This window comes from Lactuca serriola, chromosome 6, assembly GCF_051521515.1.
Source record: "Lactuca serriola cultivar US96UC23 chromosome 6, Lser_US96UC23_V15, whole genome shotgun sequence".
Taxonomy (NCBI): domain Eukaryota; kingdom Viridiplantae; phylum Streptophyta; class Magnoliopsida; order Asterales; family Asteraceae; genus Lactuca; species Lactuca serriola.
In genome coordinates, this window is record NC_136413.1 from 156,428,182 (window position 1) to 156,445,805 (window position 17,624).

The following is a 17,624-nucleotide window of genomic DNA, read 5'->3' on the forward strand; positions in this document are numbered from 1 at the left end:
CATTGATGACATCTTGGTTTATTCCAAGACGCAGGAGGAGCACGAGGAGCATCTGAGAGAGGTTTTGGAGACCTTGAGGAGGGAGAGCTTGTACGTCAAGCTCTCCAAGTGTGAGTTTTGGTTGCGCGACGTGCAATTCCTTGGGCACCCTATCAACCAGAATGGTATACTGGTTGACCCGGCCAAGTTAGAGGTCGTGGTGAGATGGGAGGTTCCAAAGTCTCCATCTTAGATTCGGAGTTTCCTGGGTTTAGCGGGCTACTATCGAAGGTTCATTCAGGACTTCTCCAAGATAGTCGTACCCCTGACACGGTTGACTAAGAAAGTCGTGATCTTTCGATGGGGGCCTGAGCAGCAGGCAGTGTTCGAGGTTCTAAAACAGAGATTGTGCGAGGCGCCAATCTTAGCCCTACCAAAGGGCGTAGACGATTTTGTGGTATATTGTGATGCGTCCATTTTGGGGTGTGGGTGCCATACCTCGGAGGCGTGCGCCAAATCTTGATGGAGGAGGCGCACAAATCCCGTTTCTCCATTCATCCCGGGGCGACGAAGATGTATAGGGATCTTCGTCTGGACTATTGGTGGCCCTACATGAAGCGGGATGTGGCTTGGTACATCGAGCGGTGCTTGACCTGCAGGATGGTCAAGGCCGAGCATCAGGGACCGCACGACAAGATGCAGCCGTTGGATATCCTGTTGTGGAAATAGGAAGATATTATGATGGATTTTATCACGAAGCTTCCCAGGACCGTGCGAGGAGTGGATTCTATATGGGTCATCATGGATCGATTGACCAAGAGGGCCCATTTTATCCCGATTCAGGAGAGCATCTCGGCCGAGATGTTGGCCGACATCTATATTAGGGTGATAGTGGCATGGCACGGGGTGCCAGTATCAGTGATTTCAGACAGAGATGTGCGTTTTACTTCCAAGTTTTGGAAGAAGTTTCATGATGAGTTGGGCACTCGTCTGCATTTTATCACTGCCTTTCACCCGCAGACGGATGGTCAGAGTGAGCGAACCATCCAGACTCTTGAGGATATGTTGCGGGCATGCATGCTAGATTTCGGTGGTAGTTGGGATACCTATCTTCCTTTAGCTGGGTTCTCATACAACAACAGCTACCACGTGAGTATTGACCGTCCTTCCTTCAAGATGTTGTACGGACGGAGATGCAGGACCCCGATATGTTGGGGTGAAGTTGGCCAGAGGGTCATGGGAAGCACCGAAGTGGTTCTCAAGACGACCGAGAAGATTCAGCAGGTTCGGAGCAGGCTTCAGACTGCACAGAGTCGGCAGAAAAGTTATGCCGACAAGTGTCGTTCTGACTTGGAATTCCAAGTCGGCGATATGGTTCTTCTGAAGGTGTCGCCATGGAAAGGCGTCATCCAATTCAGAAAGCGAGGCAAGTTAGGCCCAAGGTACATCGGGCCATTCCATGTTGTAGCCCGGGTGGGCAAGGTGGCGTATAAGTTGGATCTGCCAACCTAACTCAACCAGATCCACAACACTTTCCACGTCTCTCAGTTATGGAAGTGTTTGGTAGACGACTCGACAGTGGTGCCTTTGGAGGATATTCAGGTCGATGACAGCCTGAATTACATCGAGTGGCCTGTGGCAATCCTTGACAGGAAGTCGAAGGATCTGAGGAACAAGAGGGTGGAACTCATGAAGGTGCAATAGTAGCACCGGAAGGGATCGGAGTGGACTTGGGAGACGGTGGAAGAGATGATGGAGCACTATCCTGAGCTGTTTTAGGATCGAGCAGTAGACTTCGAGGACGAAGTCTAAAATAAGTGGGGGAGATTTGTAGCACCTGGTTCCTGGTAGGTAATCCTTGTAATTAACATTTCTTAATTATGCATTTTGCCTTGGACTCGGCGAGTTGAACGACCGACTCGCCGAGTAGAAGCGAGATGAGACGCGGGGTCTGAGCTTTGCACTCGGCGAGTAGACCGTGTTTGGGTAAAAACCCTAACCCGGGTGTTTACACCCTATTTAAACGCTATAACTTGGCCTCCTTCGTCCCTAACACTTCCAGAGAGCTGTAGAGCGAAACCCTAGCCCCCAATTTGTTCTTGAGAGTGATTTTGGCTTTGTGAAGAAGGTCTGGAGCTTAGAAGAAGAAGAAAGAGGTTGAAGTGTGCAAAGAGGGGAGGTAGATCTGGAATCTACACTGTGAGAAGCATCCATTCAGGTAGAAAAGTTCTTACCTTGATCACTAGTTCATTAGATCCCTATTTTGTCCCAAATTAGTGGTTTTCAAGCCCTAAAACCTCAAACTCCATGTGTTTATGCTCTATGTTCTGAAAGGAATTCAGATTGGGACCTTATGGACATCTTAGAAGTGTAAAGTCTATGTCGTTGGAGTTATTGAGGTCCCTATTGAGTGTATGACCTCTTAAAGAGCTTAGATTTGCCTTCTTGAGCTTATAAGGCCATGCATGCACGTAAAGTTTGCAACTTTACGTGATAAGCATGCCCTAGGAACATAGATCTATGGTTTGGAAGCGTTGCATGTCTCAGATTTGGCCTGTATGAGAAATGGGTCGAAGGTACTCGGCGAGTCCCAAAGTGGAACTCAGCGAGTTCCATGAAGATGGCCTTAGACTCGGCGAGTTGGATGAACAACTCCGCAAGTCCTATGAAGATTGCCTGGAACTCGATGAGTTGTTCTTCAAACTCGGCGAGTCATATGAACAGTTTCTGAGTAAAAGGGGTTTAACTGTTGGAGGTCCAACCCTTCGTATCTGAACGTGGAATTAGCAATTTAGCGTGTAGCGATAGTCCCAGAAAACCCAAATCCTCAAATAGGATGCTCTGGTGGGGATTTAGAAGCGAGTAGGAGATCTGCTTGTGGGGTACTTGGCGAGTCGGATCGCGAGTTGGTTCAATCGTCCCAAGTAGTGAGTTAAGGGTGAATCAGTGAGTGGGAAGAGGGACTTGTAAAGTAGTACCGGGTTAGTAGGAGAAGGACTCGACGAGTCTATGCCATGAGTCGGCGAGTCTAGTCAACTGGAAGTTGACTTTGACCAAGGAGTTGACCTTGGACCATGGGTGGGTCAGTCATTTGACCTAAGGGTATTTATGAGTGGCTAACCTATGTTTATGATCCATTCAACCAGAGGATTACCGGTTCAACAGTCAGGCGCTTAGCGAGCAGACTTTCAGCAGCTACTTTTCGAGGTGAGTTACCTTCCCGTAGCAGTGGGTCTACGGCCACAATGTCGGCCCACCAGTAGGAGTTGTATAATTAGATGATTGTCTCTGTGATGCTCATCTAGGGTTGCTAATACCTGTGATATGTTTATGTGCTAGTATGATATGATGCTATGTGCTAGTGACAGTAGGGGATATATTCCTTAGATTACCGGTCGATAGGGCCGAAGGGGCAGTCATGCCCAGCAATGCTAGATAGATTATGTGATATGTGTTATGTGGTAGTAGTATGGGTGAAATAGTCCCCAGCATCCGGTCAAGAGGACCGAAGGGGAGACCAGCACCCAGATATGCTAGTCAGTATCCGGTCGAGAGGACCGAAGGGGAGGCCAGCACCCAGATATGCTAGTCAGTATCCGGTCGAGAGGACCGAAGGGGAGGCCAGCACCCAGATATGCTAGTCAGTATCCGGTCGAGAGGACCGAAGGGGTAGGTCGGGCACCCAGATATGCCTAACAATATATGTATGATATGTGGTTATATGGTATGTGGTACAGTGGGGGAACTCACTAAGCTTCGTGCTTACGGATTACAGTTTTGTTTTCAGGTACCTCTTCTTCAAGGGGAAAGGAGCTGGCGCGGTAGCGGCACATCATACACGCACATTGTTTTCTGCACCATGAGTCATTCTGGGATTTTGTACTCTGACAGTTGATTGTTTTCATATTTTGGGTTTTCAGACACGATGTATGCTATGAATTGGTTTGACCAGACAGTGTTTTAATTACAATTGTTTTCTAAAGTATTGATTTAAAAACAAAAAATTTGGACGTGAAATTTGGGTCATTACAAATGAAAACCCCATGGAAAGTCCCAAGTCATGGCTGTTAGGAATAAGAACTTAATGTTTTAGCTGGTCTGAACATATCTCACGACTTGAGGTTTAAGACCGTCGCGTCATGAGGAAATTAGCCATTTCGTCTGTTTTGTCCAGATTTGGTTACGATGTGAATCAAGGTTGGGTCACAATGTGAGGGAGAATAGAATCTTCTCGATGGATTGAGTTCACTCGTCGAGTCAGTCCTGAGTCGATTTAGTCCTCACGACGTGACCATGGTCTGGTAACGACGTGAGAAACCCCTGTTAGATTTTGGACCATGTTGGGACTTGGGATTTTGTTTTAGGCTGATGATATTTATTGGACTTTTGGTTGAAGGCCCATGAAGGAGTTTAGGCCCAATTTGGAAAATTAGGCCATATTTGGGCATTGGGTGATTATTTTGGAATTTGGGCCTTTGGTCAATTGGATTGGGCCTTGCCCTTGGCCAAGTTAGGGAAAGGATACAAAAGGTATTTTACCCTAGTTTAGACTCTTAGTGTGAGTCGGAATCCAATTATTAATTAGATGTTATTTTATGATTGATAGTGTGGTGATTTTAACGGTTCAGCAGCCATACACTTTTCTGTGAAATTCAGCAGTGCGAGGTGAGTTTCTTCACCATGTCTAGCAGGTCTAAGGCACCAATGCCGACCCATGATCAGTTATGCTAGGATACTAAATGTCTGTGTGACTCTTGTATGTGTACATGCTTATATGATTTGTATGTTGGACGGGGCCCGTTATTCGAGCTTGGGCAGGGCCCGTTATACTCAGTGGGAGGGGCCCGATATGCGAGTTAGGGCGAGGCCCGATACACCCATTTGGCGGTGCCCATTATGTGTTTGTGTATGTATGGTATGTGGTATTTTGGGGAACTCACTAAGCTTTGTGCTTACGGTTTTCAGTTTATGTTTCAAGTACTTCAGGATCAAAAGGGAAGAACCCAGCATGATTGCAGACCACACAACACCTTTTTCCGCATTTTGAGAATTACTCTGATATGTTTTGATGTACTTACATACTTTGATCTTTTTAGGGCTATATGACAATGTTGGGATTTTTTTTATAAATTAAAAATAAAATTTGTGGGTCTTATTTTCGGGACGTTTCATGCTGTCTCTACGAGGAAATCCGACACAAAACATCACGTTTGAGTGGGAAGTTTCTAGTGACAGGGAAAAATGACTAAGTACCACTCTCCAACGACAACACATGTACTAGTACTTACATCATCAGTGTAGCATCCGATTATCAGGTATTTACATTTTAGCTTTAACATAATTGAATATATTGTACATTTGATCTCATATGGTTGAGTTTCGCATTTCATCACGTATGTTGGGCGTACATTTGGGTACGTGCAACGCACTCATCAGATCGGATCGTAAAAGCCATGCTAGTACGCTGGGCATATGTATCGTACGTCGTGCATACTAGCTCAACCTCAAAACCCTATTTTTAGGGGTTTGCTTCCTTATTTAATCCACCTTATGCCTCCCTTGGATATTCCCTATCAGCCACCTTCCCTTAAAAAACCCTAATCTCTTGTTTAAGCCTTGTTTGTGAGAGTTTGGAGCTTATTAGTGGTTTTTGGTGCTTATTTGTTGAAGAAATAAGGCTATTGAAGAAGGATGTGTTGCTTGCAAGCTTATAGATGCAGAAACTACTCCTCCTTGTGCATCTTTTTACGGTATAAAGTATATACCTTGATATGTTTCCTTTTTGATCTCCACAGATGAGTTTTATGAGCTTTTTATCCCAAAGCATGGACCTTTATGAGTATGGAGCACTCTAGAGCATATTAGTTGTCATTTCATGCATGTTTGGTCTTGTAGGTTCATAAAAATGATTGCTTGATGGTCCCTTTGTAGCCATGCTAGAGTTTGGTGGTGATGAGTGTAGATTAACTTAGAGTTTTAAGGTTCAAGCCCTTTTCAGCCATGAAAAGGCTTAACGTTTTAGAATTTATGGATTTAGACATTCTAAGAAGGTCATATCTATCTTTGGATACATGTCTTAATGATTAAAACCATTTTGGAGTGGTTTTTGGGGTCAGACGGCATACACCTTGCGTACTACTGGTTACGCCTTGTGTAGCCAGGTGAAACCTTGATCCGTCCTCATTTCTGAGTACGCCCCGTGTAGGAAGACACTATGCCTAACGTACGCGTTAGGTAATTAGCTTTTGCTGACTTTTGACTTTGGTCGAGATTTAGGGTTTTGTACCATGGGAGGGGCAAAATGGTCTTTTTTCCCTTAAGGGGATTAGTTGTGGGTTTTAGATTTGCAAGTTGAGTAATGGACCTTAATAATTAATTAGGTTTAATTATTGTGTTTCTAGGCGGAGTCTAGTTCCAACAATTCGGTTGTGAGATTATCTGTCATTAGTATCAGATACGTTTCCTTCACTGTATTTGTGGGTCGAAGGCACCAATGTCGCCCCACTAATTTAGGTTGTGGTATGATAATTGTCTTCATGACAACAGTAAATTATGCATGTGTTTACTTGATTACTTTGTGATTCTTTTGCTATGATATTATGTGGTAATGGTAGGGGTGAAATAGACCTAGTATCCGGTTGAAATAGACCGAAGGGGATTGTAAGCATCCATATATGCTTGATTGTATCCGGTTGAAATAGACTGAAGGGTATTGGAAGAACCCACATATGCATGATTGTATCCGGTTGAAATACACCGAAGGGAATTGCAAGTACCCATATATGCTTGGATGTATGTTTGTATGGTATGGAGTATTTTAAGGGAACTCACTAAGCTTTGTGCTTACATTTTTTCAGTTTATGTTTCAGGTACTTACAGCTCGAAGGGGGAAGGGCCCGACCTGATCGCAACGCATCACCCTATGAGTTCCGCATTATGAGATTTTGAGAATTTGTTATCTGATAATATGTTGCTATGATACACTTTCGATTGTTTTGATATGAGTATCGTATGTTTTTAATGAATTTAAAAACCAAAATTGTATTTGTATTTTTGGGATGTTACAAATTGGTATCATATCCTTGGTTTGAGGGATTCGGGAATACTCTTGGGTGTGGCTAGACTCAAATCGAGGGTTTGGTAGATTTTCCAGAAAAAGAAATATTTTAATTAAAGAATTTTAATAAAACAGAAGGGGTGTGATGTGTGCAATCAGCCGACGTCATGTAAGTCTTCCCAAAATACTCATACATGTTATATGTTTATGTTATGATATGAGATTTACATGCTAGATTAAGGGCTAAGGATCTGCTCTGGATTGCATGATAGAATGCTAGGAGAGATGCCTTTATGTTCCTATTTGTATGAGCTTACATATTCGCATGCTAGTATCAGATCAATTACTTGATAGGATGGCCTTTATAGGTTATGTTTTAATTGAATTTCTTGATGCTCGAATGTTGCATGCTTTGTGCTTTAGGAAATTATGTTTGTACCAACTAACTAGTGGATGAATGCGATGGGTTACATATTATTGAGATTGGATAATTTTAGAAGGGTAGGTTTAACTTTATTGCGCAATTCTTGTTTGAGTCCAACCATTCTAGTGTGGGACCTGTCATTCAAAGAATTATCTAGTACTAATAGTATGTAACTGTGTTCATGTAATAGTTAGGTGGTACATGGTGTGTAGGACGCCTTATAGTATGAGGAGTGTACTAGTTGGGAAGAGCGACTTGGAGGAGTTGGGGTAGTCCTTGTGGAGGGTATAAATAGGTGTGGAAGTTAGTATTTGGCCTGTACTACTAGAAGCATATTATTTATACCTGAGACCAGGAAGATCACGATGAATCTAGGGAGCTCGAGAGTGTGAACCTTCTCGTGTGTTTGCTAATTGTTTATGTGGTTATGTTTCAGAATGGTGGTGGCACGTCATGGAGCAGGAGGTTCATTACATCAAAGGTTGCTAGAGGCATCCTTGATGCAACCCCGATGATGTTTGGGTCGATCAAGGAGGGTATCATTGAGCTAATCAAGGATTGTCTTTGGATCTTTAGGGACGATCTGGCTGCTAGCCAGTCTGGGGCCCGTACTCTTCTTTCAAGGATTTCAGGGGATGTGGGGCACCATATTTGTTTTGGGGTGAAAGACCCCATTACAGCCAAGTGTTGGATAGCTGAAATTGAGTGTGTCTAGATGACGAGCTTCTGCCCCCGAGGGGTTGAAGGTGAGGTTCGATGCATGATGTTTGAGTGAGCGAGCCCAAGATTGTTGGGAGGAGTTCGACTATACTTTGGGAGCTACAGTCATTAAGGCCATGACCTAACCAAATTTTGTGACTCGGTTTCGAGCAGAGTTTGCACCAACTATTAAGGTGCAACAGTTATCTAGGGAGTTTCTTGAAATGAGGCAGATGATTGAGACTGGGGCGGAGATCATAACCAAGTTTAGAGAGGGATCTTTATTGGTACCCCAGTATGCGGCAGTTGAGGATATGAGGAAGACCCGATACCATGACATGTTTAAATCTGACATCAGGTAGTTTGCTAGTTTTTCTACCTGCCCGATTCTGGAAGACATGATATCTAGGGCACGAGAACGAGAGATTGATTTGGAGCACATAGGGAAGAGGAAGGCAGTGCACGGGCATATGAGTGGGGTTTCGACGAAGAAACCCAAGGGTTTCGACTCCAGTTCGAAGGTCCAGCAGGGTCGGAGCCGCTATGTCAAATGCGGCAGGTCGCATGATGGGACTTGCAGAGCAGGTGGATTAGGCTGCTACAAGTACGGCAAGATGGGGCATTTTAGCAAGGATTCCACTGCTACTACCACTACCACCCAAACATCAGATCTGATTTCCTTCCATTGCAATCAGAGAGGCAACAAAAGGCCAACTATTCGAGCTTAGCATTAGGAGGATTAGTAGCAGCACCTGCTCCAGCGACCCTACAGATTACTGATGATCTTCAGGGCAAGGCGGATACACCTGTTATGATGAGTAGGTATTTTCAGTTGACAGCCGAGGAGGCTCGTGTTGCACCAAATGTGATGACATGTATGTATCTTCTCCATAACTCTTTATTTATGTTGATTTCTCTGCTTATATTTATGTATTTTATTTTAGGATCGTTTCTTGTGAACGGTATCTCTACCTTGATATTGTTTGATTCGGGGGCTACCCGATCTTTCATATCTCTTGCGCTTAACAAGAGGTTTGTTGGAGCTCCAGGGGAGCTGGATTATCCATTAGAGGTCGAGATTAAGGATGATCAATATGTCTAGGTACCATGAGTTCATTGGGATTGTGTTCTAGAGATGTTTAACGACCAGTGTCCGATCGATTTGGTTCCTATTCCTTTGCATGGGAACAAGTTTATAGTGGGGATGGACTAGATGAGCCCCAATAGGGAGATGATTGATTGTGAGCGTCATATGGTGCCTATTGGGACCCCAAGTAGGGGAGAGTTTGTGGTCCAGGGAGAGGGCGTTCAACGTGGGCAAGTTCTATGCTCAACAGCTGGGACCTAGCGCTACCTTCATTAGGGTTGTTCTGATTATGTCGCCTATGTTATGGATAGCCGGTAGAAGGGTAAGGAAATTGTAGATGATGTGACGATTATATAGGAGTAACTAGATGCATTTCCAAAGGATTTTCCTGGAGTGCCTCTGGAGAGGCAAGTAGAGTTTCGGATTGACTTGGTTCTTGGTGTGGATTCAATAACCAAAGCACCATATCGGTTAGATCCTCCAGAGATGCAGAAGTTATCTGCATAGCTGTAGGAGCTCTTAGACAAGGGGTTCATTCAACCGAGTAGTTCGTCTTGGGGAGCATCGATCCTGTTTGTGAAGAAGAAGGATGGGTCGCATCGAATGTGTATTGACTACCAGGAGTTGAACAAGCTAACGATAAATAACCGTTATCCACTCCCAAGGATTGATGACTTGTTTGACTAGCTTCAGGGTTCATCTTGGTTCTCCAAGATTGATCTTTATTCGAGTTATCATCAGATGAGAGTGTCAACCCCCAAACCTGAACGACGGAAATGTCCGGGGATGGATGACTTCATGTTAAGTATCACAACACATGCATCATAGTAATCAAAGTACAACAACCATTGCATTAATAATGTATATGTTTTACATAGTGTTCAAGTTATTGAATATAACATCAAAAGTAGATATAGCAAAAGACAAAAGATGCAACTCTATCTGGTACGCTGTGCGTACTGGCCCCAAAGTGTGTATGCTGGGCATACCAGCTGAGTACGCGGGGCGTACTCGACCTGTTGGACTTTCTTGTTTAGTTGACTCGTTGTCCATGGATTGTTGACCATAAGTTTAACCAGGGTTGACCATTGTTTATTTTGATCCTTTTGGATATTGGGCCTTCTCGAGTTAGGCCCATGATGAGTTTGGGCCCAATTTGGATATTTGGGCCTTGTGGTGTCATTTCAGGTTTGGGCTATCTTTTAGGCTTGGTTGCTTGGGGCATTGTTGGGCCATCTGAGAATAAGTGTTTTCAATTAGGGAAAATTTAATGGGCTTTAGTGTAAGGCCCATGTAAGGGTTTCAGCCCAATTTGTAAAATTGGGCCATAAGTGGGCTTCGGTTGATTATTTGGTTTGTAGGCCTTTTGATTGTGAGTTTGGGCCTTAGTCTTGGACCAAAATAAGTGAGGGGTATAATGGTCTTTTTACCCCATATATGGATTATTGGTTTTAGGTTTGGATCCCAAATTTTAATTGAATGTTTTCATGTTTGATAGCGCGGGGATTCTAACGGATCTGCAGTCAGAGATTTATTCGTGGGTTCAGCTGTCGAGGTAAGTCTCCTCACTATACTATGGGTCGAAGGCACCAATTCCAGCCATTTGGTTTATGTATTGTAGGAAGACCAGTGGGTGGCCCTTGGCATTTGTATGATAGACCAGGAGGTGGCTCCTGGCAGATTTGTATGCGAGACCAAAGTTTTGACTCTGGCAACTAAGTAGATAAGTAGTCGTAGAATATGCTAGTTGTCTTTCTGATGCCTGTATAGAAGACCAGGAGGTCTCTCTTGGCACTTGTCTGTAAGACCCAGGTTTTTGGTCCCCGGTTTGGCAAGGAAAGACCATGATATGACTCGTGGCATAATGGTAAGATTATGGTTGGCACATAACACCTCCTACTATATGTTTGATATGTATGGCTCGTATGTTATGTATGGTATGTGGTATTTGGGGAACTCACTAAGCTTTGTGCTTACAGTTTGTTGTTTATGGTTTCAAGTACTTCCGGTTTGAAAGGGAAGGGCCCGGCTTGATCACAACGCATACACCCATGTTTTCCGCAACTCGTGATTTTGGAATTTTACTTTGATAATTATTTATCCTGAAATACTTTTAAATGCTTGAATAAAGGATAAATAAGTGTTTTGATTATATTAAAATGAAAATTTTACCTTCTAATTTTTGGGGTGTTACACCTTAAGGGGTTTATCTCGCAAGTTGAGTAATGTACCTTAATTATTAATTAGGGTTAATTCTTGTGTTATTAGGCGGAGTCTAGTTTCGACAATTTGGGTGTGAGATTTATCTGTATCAGTATCAGGTAAGTTTCCTTCATTGTATCTGTGGGTCGAAGGCACCAATGCCGACCCACTAATTTTATGTTGTGATTTGATAATTGTCTTCGTGACAACTTTCAATTATGCATGTGCCTACTTGATGATTATGTGATTTTTTAGCTATGATATTATGTGGTAGTGGTAGGGGTGAAATAAACCTAATATCCAATTGAAATAGACCGAAGGGGATTGCAAGCACCCATATATGCTTGATTGTATCCGGTTGAAATAGACCGATGAGGATTGCAAGCACCCATATGTGCTTGATTGTATCCAGTTGAAATAGACCGAAGGGGATTTGAAGCACCTATATATGCTTGACTGTATGTTTGTATGGTATGGGGTATTTTGGGGGAACTCGCTAGGTTTTGTACTTACACTTTTTAGTTTATGTTTCAGGTACATCCAGCTCGAAGGGGAAGGACCGACCTGATCTCACCGCATCACCCTGTAAGTTCCGCATTATGAGATTTTGGGAATTTGTACTATGATAATATGTTGCTATGATACACTTTCGACTGTTTTGGTATGAATATCATATGTTTTGATATGAGTATCGTATGTTTTGAATTAATTTACAAACAATTTTTTTTATGTATTTTTGGGATGCTATAGTCGGAGTATTGAACACAGCACACCGGGGGCAATGTTATGAGTGATAGTCGTGTCTCACTTAGTGCATTGGGCCGAGCCGGTCATGTTAGTACTGAATGGGGTTAGCGAATGCAACAGAACGGGGCAATGTTACGAGTGAGAGTTGCGCCTCACTTAGTGCATTGGGTCGAGCGAGTCACGTTAGTAGCGAACGAGTTAATTCATTTTGGTTTAACGATGAACACATAAATCCCTAATAGTGATGGTAGTGACAATAAGCATTGGTAGCGATGATTAAATATTAATGTGTATTTATAAAGAAGAATAAAAATATACTAATTACAGAGTTAAGGTTAATATCAACATTTAATATACCTTGGCGATGAGTAATGATGTGAATGTGTGATGCAACATGATGTATGGAATGATTACATGTTATGTGATGTTCGTTTGACCTATTTGGGGGAATGCATGTTTCCTTAAACATTATACTAATGATAGAGTCACTTAGCATATGCTAACATTTGTTTCTTTGCTTGATGTTTGCGGCCTTGCATTGGTACATGTAACGTGATTGATGGCTTGGTGAGGATGGGGTCTTTGAGTAGTCACGTTTTGATATTTTTTTAGGGGTTGATACCATTTTCAACATGTCGTTGAGTTTTCATTTACCATTGGTTTTGTGAACTTTAATTTTGATGGATGTTGTTTTGATAATAATGGTTCATTGGTGATGTTTTTGTAAAAGATCATGATGTTAAACAAGACTTCCACTAACGTATTTTGTTAAATGTGTTTTAAAATTTTTTGAGGTAAAAGATCATGATGTTACAGAATCTCCATATTTAATTACTCACAATGAAATTTTTTACTTTTAAGGATGTTAACAGTGTTAAGGATGGTGAAAATTATGGTTATGTAGCCCGTATATGTGGCAAGATACATAAGAAGTTATAAGGGTAAATCCGTCCAATACAATTTTTAAGGGCAAAAGAATCAGAGGTTGGGATTTCAAATGCTTTTCTTGCCACTATTGTATCTGAAAGTTAAGTTGAATGATTTCTTGATTTTATCTTCAAGGCCATGAAAAATAATTATATTTTGTCAATATCATCTTTAACTACTGCATGTAACAAAAAGATTGAGATGGATGGATTATATGAGCCAACTACAAATACCCCGTAAGTAGAAAGTTAGTTGCTATAATCAACTCTTTTTTTAATTATATTATTTCTAAGATGAACTTAAATGGAATGGGTCTTGAAAGTTTATTTTGCAGCTGTTATTACAATGTTAGTGGGTTGATTGTATACTCATACACACTAAACTTAAATGGAATGAATTGAATTCTAATTCCTTCCAACAGAAGATTATTTCTTTAATGTTCTTATATATATTTAATTTATTTTTGTTATTCATATAAGGGTTGTAAGGTAAGCTTTTAGTTTATCTTCAATCCCCATTTATAGGATTTAAATTGATATTACCTTTTTGTTTTAGTTATATTGTAAAGACTCTTGGTGTATGCGACGGAAAAGTGAAGGAGCTTCTAGGTTACATAATTTTTGTTCAAGGTGAAGATGAACACAAGTTTTGGAGTCCCTTGTTAGGCTATTTCCAGAAAATGATTGTATGATTGGCGAGAATGATCCCATTTTCTTGGTAATATTCATTGTATTGTTAGCGATATTCAAAGAATATTAAGTTGAAAGAAACCAGTTGATTGAAATCTGAAATGAGATTCAAGAGGACAATGAAAAAACAAGTCAAATTAGAAGCTGTGCGAATAGATATTAACAACCAAGGAGAAAAGTTTATACCATAACTGCATTTCAATATACCATATCTAAAAAAGAAAAATAACCTTGATGTGTAGGGCACCTAAGGGAATATACCATAGCTAAAAAAGAAAAATAACCTTGATGTGTAGGGCACCTAAGGGTTACGTGCCTGAGGGACAAAATACATCATAAGTTTTGAAATTAGGCATCAAAATTGAAATATTAAGAGATTGTTTGACAAAACTAACTAGAAGTTGGTAGCTGTGATAGTTGATAGTTAATAATCAAAAGTTGTAACTTTTATTTATATAAAATAAATGTTTGACATTAAATGTATAAAGTTAGTTTAAAACTAAAAGTTAAGGTCCCATAAAACTATTTAGAGTAAATTTTAGATTCAAAACTTTTTGTTTAAAGTAAAAATTAAAAAGTTTCTAGAGTTATTTTTTAAAAAGTTAAAAGCTCGGTACCAAAACACTTATTTTATTTATTTATTTTCCGACAAAAACCATTTCCATATCACCATTTTTTATTTTTGTGATTTTTCCTAACAATTGATCATGTGGAAAAAAATAATTTATATGTTTTTTTCTTGTGAGCAGGAATACATGGTTTTAGCCTTCAAATTTTAACCTAAAGAATCGAGCAAACGGATTTGTCGAAACAAAAATGTCGGAGTTAGCGGAGCTGGAGAGACTACAGACCCAAATCCTCCATCGAATTGCAAAACTCGAGCTCTCAATCCTTCCATCCAACAATTCTCCCAATAAGGATCTCCCCACGACCACCGAAGCACGCCTCTCCGCCCTCCTTTTCGACGCCGGCGTCAAAGACTTCTCATTCAAGCGCGTTCCTTCCGACTACTACGATTGGTCCTTCGAAGCTCGAAGAGACATTCTTGGCGCCGCCTCTATTCATCATCTCTGTAAAAGCATTGTCCTGGTACTACTAATTTGACCGATTCCATTTGTTTTAACAGTATTGTGTTTTTGGTGTTTTCGGAAGGTAGAATGCGTTATCTTTTGTGAATTTAATTGATTCATGTTCGAATTTCTGATTGGTTATGTAATAAACCGTATGTGTTTGAGTCAAATACTCCATAGGTTTGCAATTTTCACTTTCAATGCCAAACAATTTGCAGAAAAAAGTTTACTTGATATTGGTATTTGAACATACAGTTTGTAATCAAGAATCACTAACATAAGGGCAATTCGTATGCGCCTCTAAGATGATTATTGTGACTTCAAGTGGCAATGATCAGTGTTTCATGTTTTAATCATTTAGGGTGAAATTGATCTTAATATCCCAAACTCTGAACAACAGATTATATGATTATATTCTGATTTGATTCTGCTTGTGATTCTTTAACTTCTTAAAGTATGCATGATCTTGAATTAGAGCTCTAATCAATAATACTTGAATATAACTTATTTGACTAATTTCACTTCTTAAAGTGTTGCATTTTTAAAAAAAAAAATCTTGTTTCTCCTTGCAGGTAAATACTCAAGCTGCATCCAATATTACTGATTGCAGTGACCGCCAAAATTCAAAATACTATGTTGTTGTTGTTCAGGTGCTGTTTTTTATTATTATTATTTTTTTTTTATAAATTTTTTAATAATATTTTTTGTTGGCAATAATACAAACTACTATGCTCTCTATTTATCTTTATCTTTTTTTGGTTATTGCAGTACACTGCTCGATTTAGTGCTGAAAATGTAAAAAATTTCCTTTATACCCTCAACAATGGCAAGATACCCAAAAAGAGATTTAACTGTAAGTAACATCTATGTTAAAAATGACCATTTTACCCTTCTGTCTACAAGGGATGCTGAATAACAAATGACTGTTTATTTGAGAGCTGTTATAGAGTGACATTGTAAATGACAGAAATGAAAAGTTGTTGAATACCGAAATAAGCAGCACATGTAAGTAAATGACCATTTTACCCTTGCAGTGAGACTTGCTCCTGAAGAGATATCACACAATCTGACTGGTTTTGAACACAATGGAGTAACATGTGTTGGCATGAAAACAGACATTCCGGTAAGCAGAAATTTTATAAAACTTCATATTTTTTGTGTATAATTATTTAACAATGTTGCAAGTTGCAAATTTTATAAAAAATCAAATATTTTTTTTTGTTATGATTATATAATTCTTTAAGTAAACTGCAAGAATGGTCCTGTGTTTAACAAAAAATTGTGGATCTAGTTCCTTGACAAATGGACGTTGCTTCCAACTTTTTCTTGTCAAGGGACTGAATTGACAATTTTTTGCTAAACACAGGGACCATTCTTGCAGTTTATTCTAATATTTTTGTGGGAAATAATGTCAGGTTATTTTAGATGAAGCTATTGCAAAGCTTAATCCGGACTTTTTTTGGTTGGGTGGGGGAGAAATTGATCTAAAACTTGGAATTAGAACATCGGAGTTCATCAACTTTGCAAAACCTTTTATTGTGAATTGTAGTGGTTCTTGAACTTTTTGAAGCAAAAGATGTTTTGTTGGTTTTTATATTTTTATTATTTTTTATACCCATTAGTCATTTGTAATCAACTAATTTGACGAAATGATGTATGAATTATGATTTGATCTTTTATATATATATATATATATATATATATATATATATATATATATATATATATATATATATATATATATATATATATATATATATATTGAAGGACACGAATCACATGATCTTGTCTGCTATTATCATGCAAAAAGAAATATATATTTAGGGATGATAAATCTCGACCCAACCTAAAATATAAAAATATCGTGTTTACTCTACCACCCACCTTTTATTCAAAAGGTGGAGTGAGGAAGTGGCTCTCTTATGAAGTTGATTAATATTTCCAAATTTTTTCGTCTAAACACCATATACTTTGACCGTTTTATCTAAATGCTCAAAACCACTGGATCTGTCATCATAGCTTTAACCACATAACCTACACAACGCTAGGGTTATGTAAAAGTCTCCATTCCAATTTTTACAGCAACACATCGTTAAATGCTTGCATCACGGAAAATATTTTTTCATAATCTGCTCATTTTTCTTCAAAACTAGCTCGAGAGCCGGTCCTGAAAGGTGATCGGTATTTTCCATCAGAAACCTCATATTTTCCCTTTCTTGTTTGTCCACGCGCTCCTTTTTTCGGCTTCTTTTTCTTTGTCAAACGTCAAACGTTCAGCGAAATTAAGATTATATCGATCAAATGTCATTGTCATTTTTTGCATTTTGTCCACGTCCATGATGAAATCCTATGCGCCCGAAGAAGTCCTGTTGCCCTTCCTTTTTGCTTAGTCCCTACCAATCGGTCGGACAATTTCTTCTAGTTTGAATTCGTCATCATTTCAATCTAGATTGACCTGAGCATCGGAGGAAGTTGTGTAACCACTAGTAGGGGTGCAAACGAGCCAAACTACTCGTGAGCTACTCGGGATTGGATTGCTAAAAGCTCGACTCGAAACCGATTTTAAACAAGCCCGAGCCAAGCTCGAGCTTAATATTAAACTCGTTTATTAAACGAGAACGAGCTCGAGCTTATGTCACTAAGCTCGATTAGGCTCACGAGCCTAAACGAGCCTTTATATAATCTAATTTCTAATTTTTTTATATATTAAAATATTTGTGGATTAGGAATTTAGGATATTAGT

At 40.0% G+C, this 17,624-nt stretch overlaps 1 protein-coding gene across 1 annotated transcript; it reads left to right on the forward strand.

The window, feature by feature from the left end:
- The first annotated feature begins 14,524 nt into the window (after nucleotides 1-14,524).
- LOC145057142 (YbaK/aminoacyl-tRNA synthetase-associated domain-containing protein) lies at nucleotides 14,525-16,560 on the forward strand. The gene is made up of 5 exons (XM_079004919.1): nucleotides 14,525-14,900; nucleotides 15,454-15,531; nucleotides 15,650-15,734; nucleotides 15,916-16,004; nucleotides 16,297-16,560. Exons 1-5 carry the CDS (start codon nucleotides 14,628-14,630, stop codon nucleotides 16,438-16,440), a joined length of 669 nt encoding a protein of 222 aa, XP_078861045.1. The 5' UTR covers nucleotides 14,525-14,627; the 3' UTR covers nucleotides 16,441-16,560.
- The last annotated feature ends 1,064 nt before the right edge of the window (nucleotides 16,561-17,624 follow it).

Coding starts and splice junctions, on each gene's coding strand:
- LOC145057142 (XM_079004919.1), top strand. CDS start 14,628: ATGTCGGAGTTAGCGGAGCTGGAGAGACTACAGACCCAAATCCTCCAT. Junction 15,532..15,649: donor ACTATGTTGTTGTTGTTCAG/GTGCTGTTTTTT, acceptor TGGTTATTGCAG/TACACTGCTCGATTTAGTGC. Junction 16,005..16,296: donor GCATGAAAACAGACATTCCG/GTAAGCAGAAAT, acceptor AAATAATGTCAG/GTTATTTTAGATGAAGCTAT.